The 18,682-nt window shown below is 41.5% G+C and overlaps 1 protein-coding gene across 2 annotated transcripts in view; it reads right to left on the bottom strand.

Annotated features, from left to right (window-relative positions):
* The window catches only part of LOC311148031 (tumor necrosis factor receptor superfamily member 14-like), a 48,252-nt gene that overhangs the window by 25,998 nt on the left and 3,572 nt on the right, over positions 1–18,682 (bottom strand). Inside the window, exons 2-10 of one of the 2 annotated variants that reach the window (XM_084184920.1) lie at positions 11,640–11,758; positions 10,859–10,958; positions 10,637–10,762; positions 10,340–10,495; positions 10,096–10,183; positions 9,797–9,978; positions 9,598–9,617; positions 9,313–9,361; positions 4,884–7,534 (exon numbers count right to left, since the gene is read on the bottom strand). In XM_084184920.1, the coding sequence (XP_084041046.1) occupies positions 7,494–7,534; positions 9,313–9,361; positions 9,598–9,617; positions 9,797–9,978; positions 10,096–10,183; positions 10,340–10,495; positions 10,637–10,762; positions 10,859–10,958; positions 11,640–11,669 (792 nt within the window). In that variant the 5' untranslated portion in view covers positions 11,670–11,758 and the 3' untranslated portion in view covers positions 4,884–7,493. Of the gene's footprint in view, positions 1–4,883; positions 7,535–9,312; positions 9,362–9,597; positions 9,618–9,796; positions 9,979–10,095; positions 10,184–10,339; positions 10,496–10,636; positions 10,763–10,858; positions 10,959–11,639; positions 11,759–18,682 lie in introns of those variants that run through there. The other variant, XM_084184921.1, reaches the window with a different exon arrangement.

Below are 18,682 nucleotides of genomic sequence, written 5' to 3'. Positions count from 1 at the left end.
AGATTAAAAGGATAAACATTCACTCGCAACACCATGGGGCAGTAAAGGTTGAACGCATTGGCCATGCTGTCAATCCAGCATGACTTGTCAATCCAGCATGACTTCTGCCGTGTTCAAAACAACTGGAAACTTGGAACTGGTAAATCTCAGACTTCAGTGAGTTCAAGACCACTAGGAACTCGGAAAAAAACTAGCTCCGACTGGGAAAATGCAGTTTTTATCGGTCATCCAACTCGGAATTCCAAGCCGGGAACTCGGGCCTCTTTCTAGAGCTCTGACATGAAGATCACTGACATCATGATTCAACCTTGTTTTTTTTCAGAGTTCCCAGTTGTCTTGAAAGCACCTTTGATGACAACATTTGCCCACAAGAAGGACCGCTGCGCCACCTTCCTGTTCAAGTGAGCACAGCACAACAACGGTGAGTTCAAAAATGTATTGTATGCTGCTGCATAAATTATATCATGTGCTTTTCTTCATGAGGAGGGGATATTATATAATGTTGTTGGGTCTGTAACCATGTTTGCCATTGACGGTCTCTTCCCATTCAAATATTTGTTTTCAACAAAACATTCAGTAATAGACCCATATAATTCCAGTTGATATTGCGAGAGTTGTTTTGTTTGCGCAATGCGCTGTCTGTGTGTCGGTATATTGTCTATAAAAATGGATCCTCACATCCAGGGGCGGTGTGTTCATTAGGGCGATATGGGCGACGCACTGCCAAACGGGAAAAGGAAGGGATTTCTTTTCTAATCAATTATATCACGGCAACAGTAGTTATCAGTGTTCTAATCTAGACGTCTGATCTGCCACTAAATGTCCAATCAGGCTAAAGTCGTGCTTCAAATGCCCCCCCCCCCCTTTTGGGGCGATTTCAGTCAGGTTGAAAATCGCCCAGAAGTCTCTCATAGACTCCCATGTAAAATCTATTTTTTTCAAATATCAGAGCTTTCAATACAATCTCTATGGGTTTCTGAGGGCTTGCACTTACGCGCTTTCGTCATACGTAACATAACCATGAACGTAACTAAGAAAAGAGCGGGTAGCAGCGTCAATCAATTCACGTACTACTATCAAGATGGCTATAGCGTTCAGTGCAACTCGATTGTCTCTTTGAAATAAGTTACTTTTTGTCGGCGAACAAATCAAGATAAATTGGCAACGAAACAATTAGGACCTCCCAGACCAAATTTAATAATTCAACAGGTTTCTACTAAAGGCGGAAAGTCCTACACCCGAGGATTTTCCAAAAATTGGTACGAACGAAAAACCTGGCTAGCAGGCTGCGATGTAGCTAATGCAGTCTTCTGCTACCCCCTGCTTACTCTTTCACCCTGAAGGCGGCACGGCAGACAGCACCGCTTGGACAGCGACTGGTGTGTAACGGACATGCACCATCTTTCAGGAAAGATTAAGAAACATGAGCTGTCAAAGACCCACATGGATAGCTGTTTGAGATTGTCTGCTTTGGGGAGAGTGAACATTGCCACTCAACTGGATGAGGGATACAGGCTAGCTGTCCGCCGCCACAACGATGAGGTTAGTGTTGATAATCACAAGTTTACTGGAGAACTGAGACCAAGTAGAGACTTTGGACAGGGTGGATATGGTATAATAAAGGCAGTTTATTCAGAGGTAAAGATATCTGGAATCGCGTGCACGGACCCGTTCGTCAAACTCTTAGGGAGCTATCTGAAGAGAGCCCCGAAACATTGTGTATAAATGAAGTAGGTTGAATCTAGTAGTTCTGATCTTCTGATTGGTCCTGATGAGTTGGGCGAGGTCCCCTCCAGGCTAGTGTCACTGTTGCATTGGCTCTGAGTCGGGTTCTCTGTCTTCAAATGTTCAGCCTAAGAGAGGGGATTTTTCTGTGTGTGTGTGTGTGTGTGTGTTTAACAGTGATGATGTGTGTGTGTGTGTGTGTGTGTGTGTGTGTGTGTGTGTGTTTAACAGTGATGATGTGTGTGTGTGTGTGTTTGTGTGTGTGTGTGTGTGTGTCCTCAGAGCAAGAACTCGTGAGTTGGAAGAACTGAGAGGCCTATGGCGTGGGTGTTGTCCTTGGCCACCTGCTGACAAGGCTGACAAGATAGGACCCTTTTGTCCATTGTTATTGGATAGGAACAGAACTTATAACCAGCTCCTGACCTAAATAGATCTTAGCACAACATTTTACTCAACATATCATATTCCATATTCACTATAACAAATATATTTACTACGACATTAGCAAGAACCGCCACATCCTCAGCCGGCTAATCCAGTGTGTGAAGTTTTGCGGAGTGTTTGAGTTAGCTTTGCGAGGCAAAGATGAAACTGAGGGCTCCACCAACCCTGGTAAGCCAACACTTTTGAGATCAGTCAATAAATGCTTCTGGTATTGACTTATATGCTGCCCCTGTCTTCATGTTGTTGCTGGACATATCTTTTTTAAAATGTGTGTAGGTCACCTAAATCATCAGAAAAATTGCCCCCCCTGAGATTTTTTTCAGGAGCCGCCACTGCTCACATCTCTCTCTCTCTCCCTCTATCTGAATCTATTTGAATTTCAGTCGGTGGCCATTTTGAAAGTGCTGAATGAATAGGCCTACCTCGTCACAACTCGTTTGCTTGCACTTGCTTATACTTAGAGCTAAGTGTCAATGATATAAGAACAACCATTATGAATTTACTGAACATAAATGTAATGTTGGTGTATGGTTCAAAAGTCAAAACTTATGTTGGCATCCGTTATTATTGAAGAACAATGAGGCTCTTATCGACTTACCCAAATCCAGTAGAAAGTCAGTAGAAACCACATCTGTTTAAGCAAGTCAGCCATATCTTTTAAAAAGTCAGTAAATGAGGCTGAATTAACTGCTTCACTGCCAGACAAGGCTCCGCTGATAGCCAGGTGTAGTGTTGGTAAGGATTCACTCCATGGTGCTGAAAGGAAAGCTCCAAGGAAAGCTCTGCTGTCGGGACAGCTTTATGTAGACCCTAACAGTTTGGGGGCACCGTTTATCACCGTTATAGTGAAATTAATGTATTGTTTAGTGTTGTGTTGTGTAGTGGCTTTGCTGGCATGCATCTAAAAATTGTTTTTGAGTTTCCCCCACCAAGATTTACATGCTAAAATCGCCACTGGGTGGCGCCCCCTGGTGTGTAAACATTCAGCATACTGTGTAGTGCCAGGAATTTATGCTGTGTGAAACATGCCAAGCTACAACATGTGCAAAAGTTATCCTCTCCTGTCCTCCAGGCCATTCTAAACGTTTGTCTTTCACATGCTTCCTGCCTTGTTATTTACCACTGATTTCGTTTGCAGTAACCTCTAGAGGGCAGTCATGTATTGTTATTAGTGCACATTGTATGAAATTAAAATGCTTTTGCAGAATGAGACTGGGTTAATAACCCTCTTACTTGGATTCATAGAATAGTGACATTCAGGAGGTCATGAGGTCAATAATGTTGTAGCAGTCTGGTGTAATAGTGGTGCTTTAATTTACAGTTCAGTACTGCTCTAAATGTGCAATATTTACTAAAATAATAAATATGGTAATTTCCCATGCTAATAGAAGCATTTACCAATGAACAGTGGGCATGACAACATTGAATGAAATACTGACAGTTTTGGTTTTGTAGATGTCCTCCATGCATTTCAAATAATAAACACAGCAAGTGTACATTGTTTAGCAAAACCGCATTTAATTTAACATCTTACAGTATTATATTTAATCTTCAAGATGTAAATCCATTCGATAAACATTTAGTAGTTCATATTTAAAAAATAATCAAAATACTTTTTGTCGTATTAATTTTCAGGACAAATTTGTCTGTAAAACTGAGCCAGTCTTTGTTCAAATCCCTCAACATTAGACAACATTCCCCTCTAAATAAAATGTATATTATTCCAATTGGGAGTATTGCACAGTGTAAAACTTTGGTTATCCCACTTTTATTCTGTAAAGAACTTGCTAGATAATGTTGACATCTTGACTGGTCATTTGGTGATTTTGAAGTCACAGCATAAGCTCTAGTGAATCTTATGGCCTACCTCATATTTCTGTAAACAGTTGGGGATACAAAAGATTGTAGCGAATCCTGTAGTTATGTAGTAAAGCCAACTGATAAAGACTGATGGACAAACATGCTGCCTGAAACATATTTATCTCTTTGTAACCAGCTGTTAAATTTCTCCTCTAGTCAACTAGCCTCTTCAGTTTAACTGGGACACAGTAAATTTGATAACTTCATATTTTGAGGACAGGTAGGCTATACATCCAATAGTCAGTGCAGTTGCATATTCTTCCCAAGGAGGTAGGCCTATATCAACAGATTTTCATACAATTTAAAGTTTGTTTGCCATTGATATCTTAAAGGGGCAATTGGCAGTTGCTATATCCATTTTTGGACTTATAAATTCATTATATATACACATTGATTATTGAAAATTATAAACTGGGTGGTTCGAGCCATGGATGCTGATTGGCTGGCAGCCGTGGTATACCACGGGTATGACAAAACATTTATTTTTACTGCTCTAATTATGTTGGTAACCAGTTTATAATAGCAATAAGGCACCTCGTGGGTTTGTGGTATATGGCCAATATACCATGGCTAAGGGCTGTGTCCATACGCGTCGTGCATATGAACAGTCCTTAGCCATGGTATATTGGCCATATACCACACCCTCTCGGGCCTTATTGCTTAAATCTAACTTATTAATGCCTCATGTTGGAAAAAATATATACTGTGTATTTAACACAATCAATTCATTATTTTTATGATGTTTTTTTTTTGATAAAACATTGTAAGTGTTGGCTCAAATTCTTCAACTGATGATCAGGTGTAATGATGCTCAAATCAATATGTGGTGGTAAGAAGGAAACACAGACTCTTCGTCAAAGTATTCAGATTATTCTTTAGTTAATGCAATTGCAGGCAGAAGTTAGTACAGAGTACAATATTGATAGCTCTCCCCAAGTTCTGCAAGGTGTCTAAGACATCCTGTAACTTATAAAGCCTCCCCAACCCTTCCCAGCGTGACTTCCCCTAACAACAACAGCTTAAAGCCTCCCCAACCCTTCCCAGCGTGACTTCCCCTAACAACAACAGCTTAAAGCCTCCCCCAACCCTTCCCAGCGTGACTTCCCCTAACAACAACAGCTTAAAGCCTCCCCAACCCTTCCCAGCGTGACTTCCCCTAACAACAACAGCTTAAAGCCTCCCCAACCCTTCCCAGCGTGACTTCCCCTAACAACAACAGCTTAAAGCCTCCCCAACCCTTCCCAGCGTGACTTCCCCTAACAACAACAGCTTAAAGCCTCCCCAACCCTTCCCAGCGTGACTTCCCCTAACAACAACAGCTTAAAGCCTCCCCAACCCTTCCCAGCGTGACTTCCCCTAACAACAACAGCTTAATACATCTACCTATCCCTGACAGCGCCAATCATCTTGTCAGTATTTTTTAGCTTCAAAAAACATGGGCTTGACCGATACTTGACTTCTCATACAGAAACTAAACAATATCATCTTCTGACATTTAACATATCATAAAGGAGAAGTAAGCGGCTTCTAGGTCGAGTGTCCTCTTTTCACAGAACCAGACAGCTTGGGTGTTTCATTGACTGTAAGATGCTGACAGCAAGAAGTTAAACCCCTTCATAGGCCTATGCGGCTAGAGGTTGTGCCCGGTCCTAGTGTAGCCTGCTGATGAGAACGATGCTGTGAGTGTCGGCAGACATTTCATTTGAATTCAATCAACATGGTTGGGAACTTATTTTGGACACATTGGGTAATTACTTTAGATGATTACGTCACAATTGTTTCACACATTATGTGAGAAGGCGCTGTATCGGCCTCTTGTGATAACGCAAGACTCTAGCTATGGGTATATAAAATAAAGAAGGGACATTAATCAATGACATTTATTTATAAAGCCTAATAAATATATATTTTTAAAGCCCTTTTTACATCATCAGTCCAGAACAGAGCGAGGACAGCATACAGAAAGGCACTTTATAGCTGTTTGGACCAGATATAATATAGTGCATTCTGGAATATTCCTGGCTAATCAGGCTGTGGATCACTGGCGCAGCACACACCCCAGCAGCCCCCACAAGGTGGGGTTGTAATCTCCACAAATTATTTGGGGCCCGAACAGAAAATTTAATAATATTTATATACACAGTATACAGTATATTTTGTATTTTTTGTTTAGGGTCCCCCCAGTCAGGACCCCCAGATAGCATATGAACACGTCATTTGCCATGATATTTTATAAACATTTTACAGGAAATTAGCATTAAAACTGCTAAATGTTGTCTCAGCCTCATGGCAAAATGTGTAGAATAACATGATTAGCTATAAAACATAAATGTTTTCTCTCTGCCCCATTGCAAACAAATCTAAATAAAATAATAAAACATTGTGCCAACTTGGTATGGCTTCAGTTTGGCTTCTGCTCACATGTAGAATGTTGAGCTTCAACCAAGCCTGTACTTTGAGGGATTTGGGGCCGTTTTTGATGTAGACATGCATGTCATCCGAAAAACTGTGGCAGAGGACCCTAAGTCACCTGATTAACATAACTGAGAGGAAGTACGGAGAGGATGACCAGGATGGGGGACACCACAGGTGACTGAGTGGACCTGCACTCTTCTACAATACTTATTCTCACCTATATGTGAGATAGGAGGGGAAGCAGTTCAGGATAGTTCCGAAATGTTGTCTTTTCAATGCTTCTGTGATCCATACAGTCCATAGTGAGGTTGTATCTGCTTGTTGATGTCCTTGTCTGCTTCTATGAGCGTGATGTTGATGTCCTTGTCTGCTTCTATGAGTGTGATGTTGATGTCCTTGTCTGCTTCTATGAGCGTGATGTTGATGTCTTTGTCTGCTTCTATGAGCGTGATGTTGATGTCCTTGTCTGCTTCTATGAGTGTGATGTTGATGTTCTTGTAGTTTAAAGTTATCAATTTGAATTAACATTCCGATCCTTTTGACGCTGTTTCTAATTTCTGGGGGCGCCTTCCCCAAGCGAACACTGCATCCTGCACCAGTATCCAGTAATCTCTGTCTCAAGATATTATCAAGTCCCATTTGGAGTTCCATAGTATGGTCTGACAGACGTTGTGGTCCTGAAGTTATGCACACGTTTGACTTTCCCCTGGGCAGAGCAGAGGGTTCTTACCTACCGATGCTGGTTCCTAATACTCATCACATGGTCCTTTTCATTTTAGAACAGGCTGTAGGCAGAAGCTGATACACGTGTTCCAGTGTGGGTGGAAGCTAATGTATATGATTCATACACTAAGACACATAATAGTCATTGTCAATGTGATCCTCTACCCAGAGGTCATATTCTTCCTACTGGAGGTTTCATTTCTTTACACTACAATATAATGTGCTGTAGAATCCTGTTTTTATATCAACCAGATTCTACAATATCACATTTAACATGTAGTGTTACGACCCACTATAGATGGCTGGACCAGCCAGCGGACCACATATTACAGAATGTTGAGTCCCTGACTGTGATGGGTGCTTGAATCTGGGGAGAGAAGTAACTTGGAATTTATCAGTAATTCATTTACATTCTGGACAATGATTTGTAGTACATTTGCTTGTATCCATAGTCCTATATTCTTGGATCATATAATTTGTCTTAGCATTGATGCCTTGATGAAGTAATATATCATATACAGTGGCTTGCGAAAGTATTCACCCCCCTTGGCATTTTTCCTATTTTGTTGCCTTACAACCTGGAATTAAAATAGATTTTTGGGGGGTTTGTATCATTTGATTTACACACCATGCCTACCACTTTGAAGATGCAACATATTTTTTATTTTGAAACAAACAAGAAATTAGAAAAAAAAACAGAAAACATGAGCGTGCATAACTGTTCACCCCCCCAAAGTCAATACTTTGTAGCGCCACCTTTTGCAGCAATTACAGCTGCAAGTCTCTTGGGGTATGTCTCTATAAGCTTGGCACATCTAGCCACTGGGATTTTTGCCCATTCTTCAAGGCAAAACTGCTCCAGCTCCTTCAAGTTGGATGGGTTCCGCTGGTGTACAGCAATCTTTAAGTCATACCACAGATTCTCAATTGGATTGAGGTCTGGGCTTTGAATAGGCCATTCCAAGACATTTAAATGTTTCCCCTTAAACCACTCAAGTGTTGCTTTAGCAGTATGCTTAGGGTCATTGTCCTGCTGGAAGGTGAACCTCCGTCCCAGTCTCAAATCTCTGGAAGACTGAAACAGGTTTCCCTCAAGAATTTCCCTGTATTTAGCGCCATCCATCATTCCTTCAATTCTGACCAGTTTCCCAGTCCCTGCCGATGAAAAACATCCCCACAGCATGATGCCGCCACGACATAGCGTTTTCCTTGATGGCCAAAAAGCTCAATTTTAGTCTCATCTGACCAGAGTACCTTCTTCCATATGTTTGGGGAGTCTCCCACATGCCTTTTGGCGAACACCAAACGTGTTTGCTTATTTTGTTCTTTAAGTAATGGCTTTTTTTCTGGCCACTCTTCCGTAAAGCCCAGCTCTGTGGAGTGTATGGCTTAAAGTGGTCCTATGGACAGATACCCCAATCTCCGCTGTGGAGCTTTGCAGCTCCTTCAGGGTTATCTTTGGTCTCTTTGTTGCCTCTCTGATTAATGCCCTCCTTGCCTGGTCCGTGAGTTTTGGTGGGCGGCCCTCTCTTGGCAGGTTTGTTGTGGTGCCATATTCTTTCCATTTTTTTATAATGGATTTAATGGTGCTCCGTGGGATGTTCAAAGTTTCGGATATTTTTTATAACCCAACCCTGATCTGTACTTCTCCACAACTTTGTCCCTGACCTGTTTGGAGAGCTCCTTGGTCTTCGTGGTGCCGCTTGCATGGTGGTGCCCCTTGCTTAGTGGTGTCGCAGACACTGGGGCCTTTCAGAACAGGTGTATATATACTGAGATCATGTGACAGATCATGTGACACTTAGATTGCACACAGGTGGACTTTATTTAACTCATTATGTGATTCCTGAAGGTAATTGGTTGCACCAGATCTTATTTAGGGGCTTCATAGCATATTTAGGGGCTTCATTTTTATAAAATTTCACTTCACCAATTTGGACTATTTTGTGTATGTCCATTACATGAAATCCAAATAAAAATCCATTTAAATTACAGGTTGTAATGCAACAAAATAGGAAAAAAGCCAAGGGGGATGAATACTTTTGCAAGGCACTGTACATTTACTTATAAATATGTTTGAAATTCTTTTAACTCATAAAAACTATTCTGTACACATATTTAGAAAACCTTGAAGGTGTGCCTTACCTTTTCCAGTTCCCTCAGACAGCATTGGTATATCCTGATCTGGGGATGTCTATCAGATAGAATCCGTAATTAGTAAACCACATTGGGCCGGTTTCCCGGACAGAGATTAAGCCCTGTACTAAGAAGCACGTACATTGGAGATTCTCTATTTTAAGTGCTTTTTAGTCCAATGCTAGGCGTAACCTATGCCTGGGAAACTGGCCCATTAAATTCAAATTTCACAGCCAGAAGAGATCACTTAGTAATACAATGTGATGAAAGATATTCATAGATTTCCAAACATACCTGTGTCAGTATTTGAGGGTCTATAAAAAAGTCAGATGTCCAGTATTGTAATAAACATACCGTGTAACCATGACGTTAACAAACAGTAATAATCTACACTATATGAGAAATAGAAAATATAGCATTCAAAGAGTATGCTGAGTATCACAGGCAATGAAAACAATGAATGGCACAGATAAAATTCCAAAAGTCATCTTACCTAAGTTTTGTCTTGTTCTCACCATCTCTCTTGTTCTCACTATAAATAAACAAACACCAGCTATGGTGGCTATCAGGAAACATATCAGAACACCAGCTATTATTCCAGCTGTGGGAAGTGAGGTTACTCCGCATTCTGAATCCGACCAAGGAGTTCCTGGTTCAATTTCCAAGAATTCACATCTATGTCAAAAACATAAATATAGTTTTTTAAAGATTCTATTTGAGGATAATAATGATTGTATTTATATATCTTCAGGGGAATAACCATTTAAACTAACTAATAATGTCCACGCTTACTCTGTGTGTGGTTGACAAGATGTTAATGATCCATCTGAATAAGTTTTACTAGGGCAGTCAGCACACACAGAATCTGTAGATGTTGTTCCTGCACAAATACACAAATACATGTTGAAATATAAATTAAAAATTCATTTTTATTTAATTCCATTAACTGTAATGATTATTCACACTGAAGTTAACAACTTGACTCAATTGAATTATGACAACACAATTAGTATAACGAGTGAGACACAAGACCAACCTGTGTGGCTGATGTATTGACCAGGTTTACAGCTGCTGTGTCTCTGGGCTGCTCTACAACCATCCTTAGTTGGGTCTAGACAGTAGAACCCCTCCAGTGTCCCACAGACAGTGTCTGATGAAGGTCTACATCGCTGCTTTACCTTCAAACCCAAACCTATTGAGAAAACATTGTGTGTTATATCTGATGCAAAATATGAGACACATTTCATTCATACAACTGACATATCCTCATAGCATAACATAATGTCAGTGTTTGTGTCAGGGTTTCAGTGCAGACACACAGGACCACTCTTACCTGGATCACAGTTGGTACACACTTTGCATTTTATGAGACCATTGGGCTCATCAAGGAATGTAGAATCAACACAGGGCACACAGCTGGTGCTGGTGAATTCAGTACAATGCTTATATACACGATTTCCTGCAGAAGAGAGAATCACAATGTCATGTTTTTCTGTTGGTGTTGATGATGTATTAATGTCTGGTGATTCATATGATGTAAAGAGACGGTCCTTACCTTGTGAACACATGGGACAACATTCATCCCCTATTCTGTACTCGGCTCTACCACATGCAATACAGGATCCGATGCTTACAAGCACCAATATAATAGGTATCTGGAAGTAGAGAAAATATACACTAATCACTCAAATTGAAACTGATGTGTATTCATAAAACATACAGAACTAGTTAGGAAAATTCTAACAAATATCCACAATTCAAATATAATGTAATTATGTAGGACCATTTTAAACTGGCTTTTGTAAATGTGGTGGCGTACTGTGAATTGAGCATACTGTGAATTGAGCATACTGTGAATTGAGCATACTGTGAATTGAGCATGATGGGAATTGAGCATACTGTGAATTGAGCATGCTGTGAATTGAGCATACTGTGAATTGAGCATACTGTGAATTGAGCATACTGTGAATTGAGCATACTGTGAATTGAGCATACTGTGAATTGAGCATACAGTGAATTGAGCATACAGTGAATTGAGCATACTGTGAATTGAGCATACTGTGAATTGAGCATACTGTGAATTGAGCATACTGTGAATTGAGCATACTGTGAATTGAGCATACTGTGAATTGAGCATGCTGTGAATTGAGCATGCTGTGAATTGAGCATACTGTGAATTGAGCATACTGTTTGGTGCCAGGAATTTCTGTTGCGTGAAAAGAGAGCCTCATACAAACCATCCTGATCTCGCAAGTTTACATTCGGTTTCGCGGCATATAAGGCTAGTAAAAAGATGCCAAGCCACAAAATGTGCAAATCAGAAATGTTTCACTTACAGTCCATATCAAGCTTTCAAACTGTTCCATGGTTCCTCAAACCTCTCCAACTCACTGGAAGACCCACACACTGGATTGATGAAGTTCTTAGGAGTTTTGAAGTATCGAGATAAACTGACCTGTAGACTTAATGTATTTTAGTACATGTAAATATAATCCTTTCAATTAGCAAATTATGATATCTTTCTGAATTGAATCACTGAAAAAAAACTGTAATAAGCTAGTTATCAACTTTGAGAAGTATGAAACAGAAATTGGCAAGTAGTTATTAGAGAATGCTGCCATCTATGCCACAACTATTACCGGAAGTGATTATTGTAGCAGGTTAGGAGAGCATTTTTGCTAACCCTAACCCTTTTCCTAACCTTAACCTAACTCTCCTAACCTGCTGCGTATAACATAAGCAGTACACTATAGTACAGAGTTTCCCAACCTTTACTGTACCAGTGACTGAAGGAACATGGTCTTCCTCCTTTTTTAAGCAGCTCTTTTTAACAAGCTAATATTTGAAACAAATACAACATGTTAAAACACCACTGGAGTCTGGAGATACAACTCACCACTATAACTGGGCCTCTGAGTCTGTTTTCTCCCTGTTGTGCTGTCTTTCTATGCATCTCTGCTGTCACTGGCTCTCTGTCTGTGATTCTCCTCTGCTGTCTGTCACTCTGTCACTCTGTCTGTCTGTCTGTCTGTCTGTCTGACTGTCTGTCTCTGTTTCTTCTTCTTCTCCTCTGCTGTCTCTCTGTCCTCCCTACCCTTTTGTCAGCTGGCATCACAGCAGTTCTTCTCTGCCACCCTGTCAATGACATCATCTGTATCCAGGACCATAAGGATTTCCTTTTCAGTTGTCATCAGCATAATGCCTCCAAGTGATCGTAGGATCAGGTGCTCCTAAGTCGATGTTTTATGAATTTGAGAGTAGAAAAGCTCCTCTCACAGGTTACCTGGATGACAGACAGGGTGAGTAGGAACTTGTATCCCAGGCCTATAACATGGTAAGCCTCTGTCAACAAGATGTACCACCATAGAAGTTGATAACAACATACAGAACAGTTCTTACATGTTGAACAACTTTTATTCATCCTCTCCACTTGTTCTTCATCATGTCCATCCGCTGGTATCTCACTCACATTCCTGGTTGTGTCCTTCTCCACTGCTGATGTTTTCACGCTCTCCCACTGACTGGTCAACTCACACTGCAAAGTGCTGACAGCTGCTCGGCTGCAAGTTTGCTTAGTTTAGCAAGTGATGTCTGGGGCAATCCATTATATTTTATCTCTGAGAACCTGCTGGGGTCCAGATAAGCAAAGTCTGTGTACAAGTGCCTTGTGTCAGAAAGCGCTGATAGATGCTATCAGTGACTGTATCCATGATGACAAAGTGCACCTTATTCTTGTAGACCCTCTCTGCATCTCTCTCAGTCTCATCCTGAGCCAACTCCCCGGGCAAGGGCTTCCTTTCCTTGTTCGTTTCTGAGGCATCTCAGCTTGCACTTCCTGTTTGGGGTCTTCATCCTGTTCTTGCAGGTTGTCAGTGGCCCACTGCACAAAGCTCTCTGTTGCCCTCTTCACAGCATCGAAGTCCCTCACATTATTTTGCAGAGCCTCTTGTGTTCCCAATAGCATCCTGCTGTCAGGTTGTCCATGCCACTGGTTTGTAGGTACTTGGAGAGAGGGGATGTTTCCTCAAATATACACAGAAATATTTGGGCAGTGAGGATTGTCTCATACCTTGAGCAGGGCCTCTGTTAATGCTCCGGCCTTGACACGTACAGTTGGATTGTGACTGTCCATCTCTTTAATAGCTGTCAAGGTGAGAATCACATCCACAAACAGAGCATTTTGTGGGTTGCCAAAGAATCCAAAGAAGCATCCTTGGCCCACCAGCATGTTTATCTTACAGGAGAGTCCAGGCACTTTTTTTCCCACCACATATTCATTATTTGTTAGGACTGGAATGAACACTGCCAGGTTATTTAGTAGAGACAACAGCAACGCACTTGCTATAACTACTCCTATTGCTATAACTACTCCTATTGTGTCTGCCATCATTTGTGTCTTTACATTTTTTTGTGAGCAGTGAGCATGTGTGGTTTCTCTGTGCTGATAACGTTGAGGGAGCACCTGTGGCTGAACACACCAACCTCCTGAGTTGATATAATGTTGCACTTCACTAGTGATAGCTCAAGTCAAGACCAATAGAAAGGGAGGCAGACAAGCGGAGTAGAGATTAATGCGATTGAAAGAACCTGCATTTTCATCAGGATATTTTCTACTGTTTTTATTTGTTGGCCTTAGGCCTATGTATTTTACTTAGTTGACGATGGAAGTTATAGGCCTACTGCTGCATTGGCCTATAGGCTATCTCTGAGTTCCATGTGCTAATGTCTTTAGCCGCCAATGGATCATGGTGTATCAATGTCCACTTCTAAATTGGTTTATGACCTATTTAACCGGTGGAGAGTTTTTTGTCACCTTGGTAAACATAACTCTGAGAAAATCCATATCACATGTGGCATTCCACAAGATTCGATTTTGGTTCCGGTACTGTTCAGTTGATATATGTCACCCCATAACAGCGTTATCAGAAAGCACAGCATTGATTTTTTTTTTTTACAGACGATACACAACTTTACATTTCTGTGTAACCAGAGGATTTTAGCTCCACGGATACATTTATTAGACTATATTTGTTATTTAAATACTTGGATGGCTCACAACTTCCTCCAGCTAACTCAAGACAAGACCGAGGTACTTATTGTTGGTGTGATGAGTGTGATTAGAAGGAGTCAGGCGCAGGAGGGTAAATCACTGAATACAGAGTTGATTCCGTCGTACACAGTTGCGCTGGATAGCGACAACAAAATACAGTCACAGGGGAAATATCTACCCCGGCAATACAAGGTACGAGTAGCTCCACCGAGCTACACTACTCTCACATAAAACAATCACCCACAAGGAAAGCGGGCAGAGGGAACACTTATACACGGACTAATGAGGGGATATGAACCAGGTGTGTTTAATTGACAAGACAAGACAAATGGAATTATGATATATGGAGTGGCAGTGGCTATTAAGCCGGTGACGACGAACGCCGAAACCTGCCCGTACAAGGAGGGGAGGCAGCCTCGGCAGAAATCATGACAGTTGGAGCCAAAGCTCAATAACGGGCAATAAATATAAAACACCAGGTAAAAAACCTAGGTGTTATTTTAGATTCTGAACTCAATTGACAACAGACTTTCAGCATGCTTATAGGGAAGGACATTCAAAAAATACGGCACTTACACAAATTACTGATGATTGGCTGAGAGAAATTGATGATACAAAGATTGTGGGAGCTGTTTTGTTAAGGCTTTAGTGCGGCTTTTGACATTATCGCTCATAGTCTGCTGCTGGAAAACATATGTGTTATGGCTTTACACCTCCTGCTATATTGTGGATAAAGAGTTACCTGTCTAACAGAACACAGATGGTGTTCTTTAATGGAAGCCTCTCCAACATAACTAGGCCCCTTACTTTTTTCTATCTTTACTAATGACATGCCACTGGCCTTGAGTAAAGCCAGTGTGTCTATGTATGCGGATGACTCAACACTATACACGTCAGCTACTACAGCGATTGCAATCACTGCAACACTTAACAAAGAGCTGCAGTCAGTTTCAGAATGGATGGCAAGGAATAAGTTAGTCCTAAATATTTCAAAAACTAAAAGCATAGTATTTGGGACAAATCATTCACTAAACCCTAAACCTCAACTAAATCTTGTAATAAATAATGTGGAAATTGAGCAAGTTGAGGTGACTAAACTGCTTGGAGTAACCCTGGATTGTAAACTGTAATGGTCAAAACATGTTGATACAACAGTAGCTATGATTGGGAGAAGTCTGTCCATAATAAAGTGCTCCTCCGCCTTTTTAACAACACTAGCAACAAGGCAGGTCCTACAGTATCTAGTTTTGTCGCACCTGTACTACTGTTCAGTCGTGTGGTCAGGTGCCACAAAGAGAGATCTCTGTAAATTACAATTGGCTCAGAACAGGGCAGCACGGCTGGCCCTTAAATGTACACGGATAGCTAACATTAATAACATGCATGTAAATCTCTCATGGCTCAAAGTGGAAGAGAGATTTACTTAATCACTACTTGTTTTCGTAAGAAGTATTGACAAGCTGAATGCACTGAGGTGTCTGTTTAAACTACTAGCACACAGCTCAGACACCCATGCATACCCCACAAGACATGCCACCAAAGGTCTCTTCACAGTCCCCAAGTCCAGGACAGACTATGGGAGGCGCACAGTACTACATAGAGCCATGGCTACATGGAACTCTATTCCACATCAGGTAACTGATGCAAGCAGTAGAATCAGATTTAAAAAGCAGATAAAAATACACCTTATGGAACAGCGGGGACTGTGAAGAGACACACAGGCACAGACACACAAAAAGATAAGATAAGACTGTACACACACATACACATGGATGTTGTGTTGTAGATACGTGATGCGTAGAGTAGTGGCCTGAGGGAACACACTAAATGTATTGGGTAGAGTGTTATGAAATGTAATGTCATGTAATATTTTAAATTGTATATAATTGCCTTAATGTTGCAGCAGCTAATGGGGTTCCTTAATAAATACAAATACAAATACGAATCACACATTGGGAATGTGACCAAAAAAGCTTTTTACCACCTGAGGAACATTGCCATTGTGCGTCCGTTTCTCTCTCAGGCTGATACAGAGAACCTCACCCATGCTTTCATTACAATCAGTATTGACTACAGTAATGCTCTCCTAAGATCACACATTACACCGGTTGCCGGTGAGTTTAAGAATTAATGTTAAGATTCTTCTTTTGGTTTTTAAATCAATCCACAATTATGTATTTATTTATTTTTTATTTATTTTTATTTCACCTTTATTTAACCAGGTAAGCCAGTTGAGAACAGGTTCTCATTTACAACTGCGACCTGGCCAAGATAAAGCAAAGTAGTGCAATAAAAACAACACAGAGTTACATATGGGGTAAAAAAAACATAAAGTCAGAAATACAACAGAAAATATATATACAGTGTGTGCAAATGTAGCAAGTTATGGAGGTAAGGCAATAAATAGGCTATAGTGCAGAATAATTACAATAGTATTAACACTGGAATGCTAGATGTGCAAGAGATTATGTGCAAATAGAGATACTGGGGTGCAAAAGAGCAAAATAAATAACAATATAGGGATGAGGTAGTTGGGTGGGCTAATTTCAGATGGGCTGTGTACAGGTGCAGTGATCGGTAAGGTGCTCTGACAACTGATGCTTAAAGTTATTGAGGGAGATAAGAGTCTCCAGCTTCAGAGATTTTTGCAATTCGTTCCAGTCATTGGCAGCAGAGAACTGGAAGGAATGGCGGCCAAAGGAGGTGTTGGCTTTGGGAATGACCAGTGAGATATACCTGCTGGAGCGCAGACTACGGGTGGGTGCTGCTATGGTGACCAATGAGCTAAGATAAGGCGGGGATTTGCCTAGCAGTGATTTATAGATGGCCTGGAGCCAGTGGGTTTGACGACGGACATGTAGTGAGGACCAGCCAACAAGAGCGTACAGGTCACAGTGGTGGGTAGTGTATGGGGCTTTGGAGACAAAACGGATGGCACTGTGATAGACTACATCCAATTTGCTGAGTAGAGTGTTGGAGGCTATTTTGTAAATGACATCGCCGAAGTCAAGGATCAGTAGGATAGTCAGTTTTACGAGGGCATGTTTGGCAGCATGAGTGAAGGAGGCTTTGTTGCGAAATAGGAAGCCGATTCTAGATTTAACTTTGGATTGGAGATTCTTTATGTGAGTCTGGAAGTTGAGTTTACAGTCTAACCAGACACCTAGATATTTGTAGTTGTCCACATACTCTAGGTCCGACCCGTCGAGAGTGGTGATTCTAGTCGGGTGGGCGGGTGCTAGCAGCGTTCGATTGAAAAGCATGCATTTAGTTTTACTAGTGTTTAAGAGCAGTTGAAGGCTACTGAAGGATTGTTGTATGGCATTGAAGCTCGTTTGGAGGTTTGTTAACACAGTGTCCAATGAAGGGCCAGATGTATACAAAATGGTGTCGTCTGCGTAGAGGTGGATCTGAGAGTCACCAGCAGCAAGAGCGACATCATTGATATACACGGAGAAAAGTGTCGGCCCAAGAATTGAACCCTGTGGCACCCCCATAGAGACTGCCATAGGTCCAGACAACAGGCCCTCCGATTTGACACACTGAACTCTATCTGAGAAGTAGTTGGTGAACCAGGCGAGGCAGTCATTTGAGAAACCAAGGCTATTTAGTCTGCCAATAAGAATGCGGTGGTTGACAGAGTCGAAAGCCTTGGCCAGGTCGATGAAGACGGCTGCACAGTACTGTCTATTATCAATCGCAGTTATAATATCGTTTAGGACCTTGAGCGTGGCTGAAGTGCACCCGTGACCAGCTCGGAAACCGGATTGCATAGCGGAGAAGGTACGGTGGTATTCGAAATGGTCGATGATCTGTTTGTTAACTTGGCTTTCGAATACTTTCGAAAGGCAGGGCAGGATGGATATAGGTCTGTAGCAGTTTGGATCTAGAGTGTCACTCCCTTTGAAGAGGGGGATGACCGCGGCAGCTTTCCAATCTCTGGGGATCTCAGACGTTATGAAAGAGAGGTTGAACAGACTAGTAATAGGGGTTGCGACAATTTCGGCGGCTAGTTTTAGAAAGAAAGGGTCCAGATTGTCTAGCCCAGCTGATTTGTAGGGGTCCAGATTTTGCAGCGCTTTCAAAACATCAGCTGTCTGAATTTGTGTGAAGGAGAAGCGGGGGGGGCATGGGCAAGTTGCAGCAGAGGGTGCAGAGTTGGTGGCCGGGTTAGTGGTAGCCAGATGGAAAGCATGGCCAGCTGTAGCAAAATGCTTGTTGAAATTCTCGATTATTGTAGATTTATCGGTGGTGATAGTGTTTCCTAGCCTCAGTGCAGTGGGCAGCTGGGAGGAAGTGCTCTTATTCTCCATGGACTTTACAGTGTCC

This window comes from Coregonus lavaretus, assembly GCF_964263955.1.
Source record: "Coregonus lavaretus genome assembly, chromosome: 20".
NCBI lineage: Eukaryota > Metazoa > Chordata > Actinopteri > Salmoniformes > Salmonidae > Coregonus > Coregonus lavaretus.
Note: the sequence above shows the minus strand (reverse complement) of the source record. Positions and strands in the feature narration are given on the sequence as shown.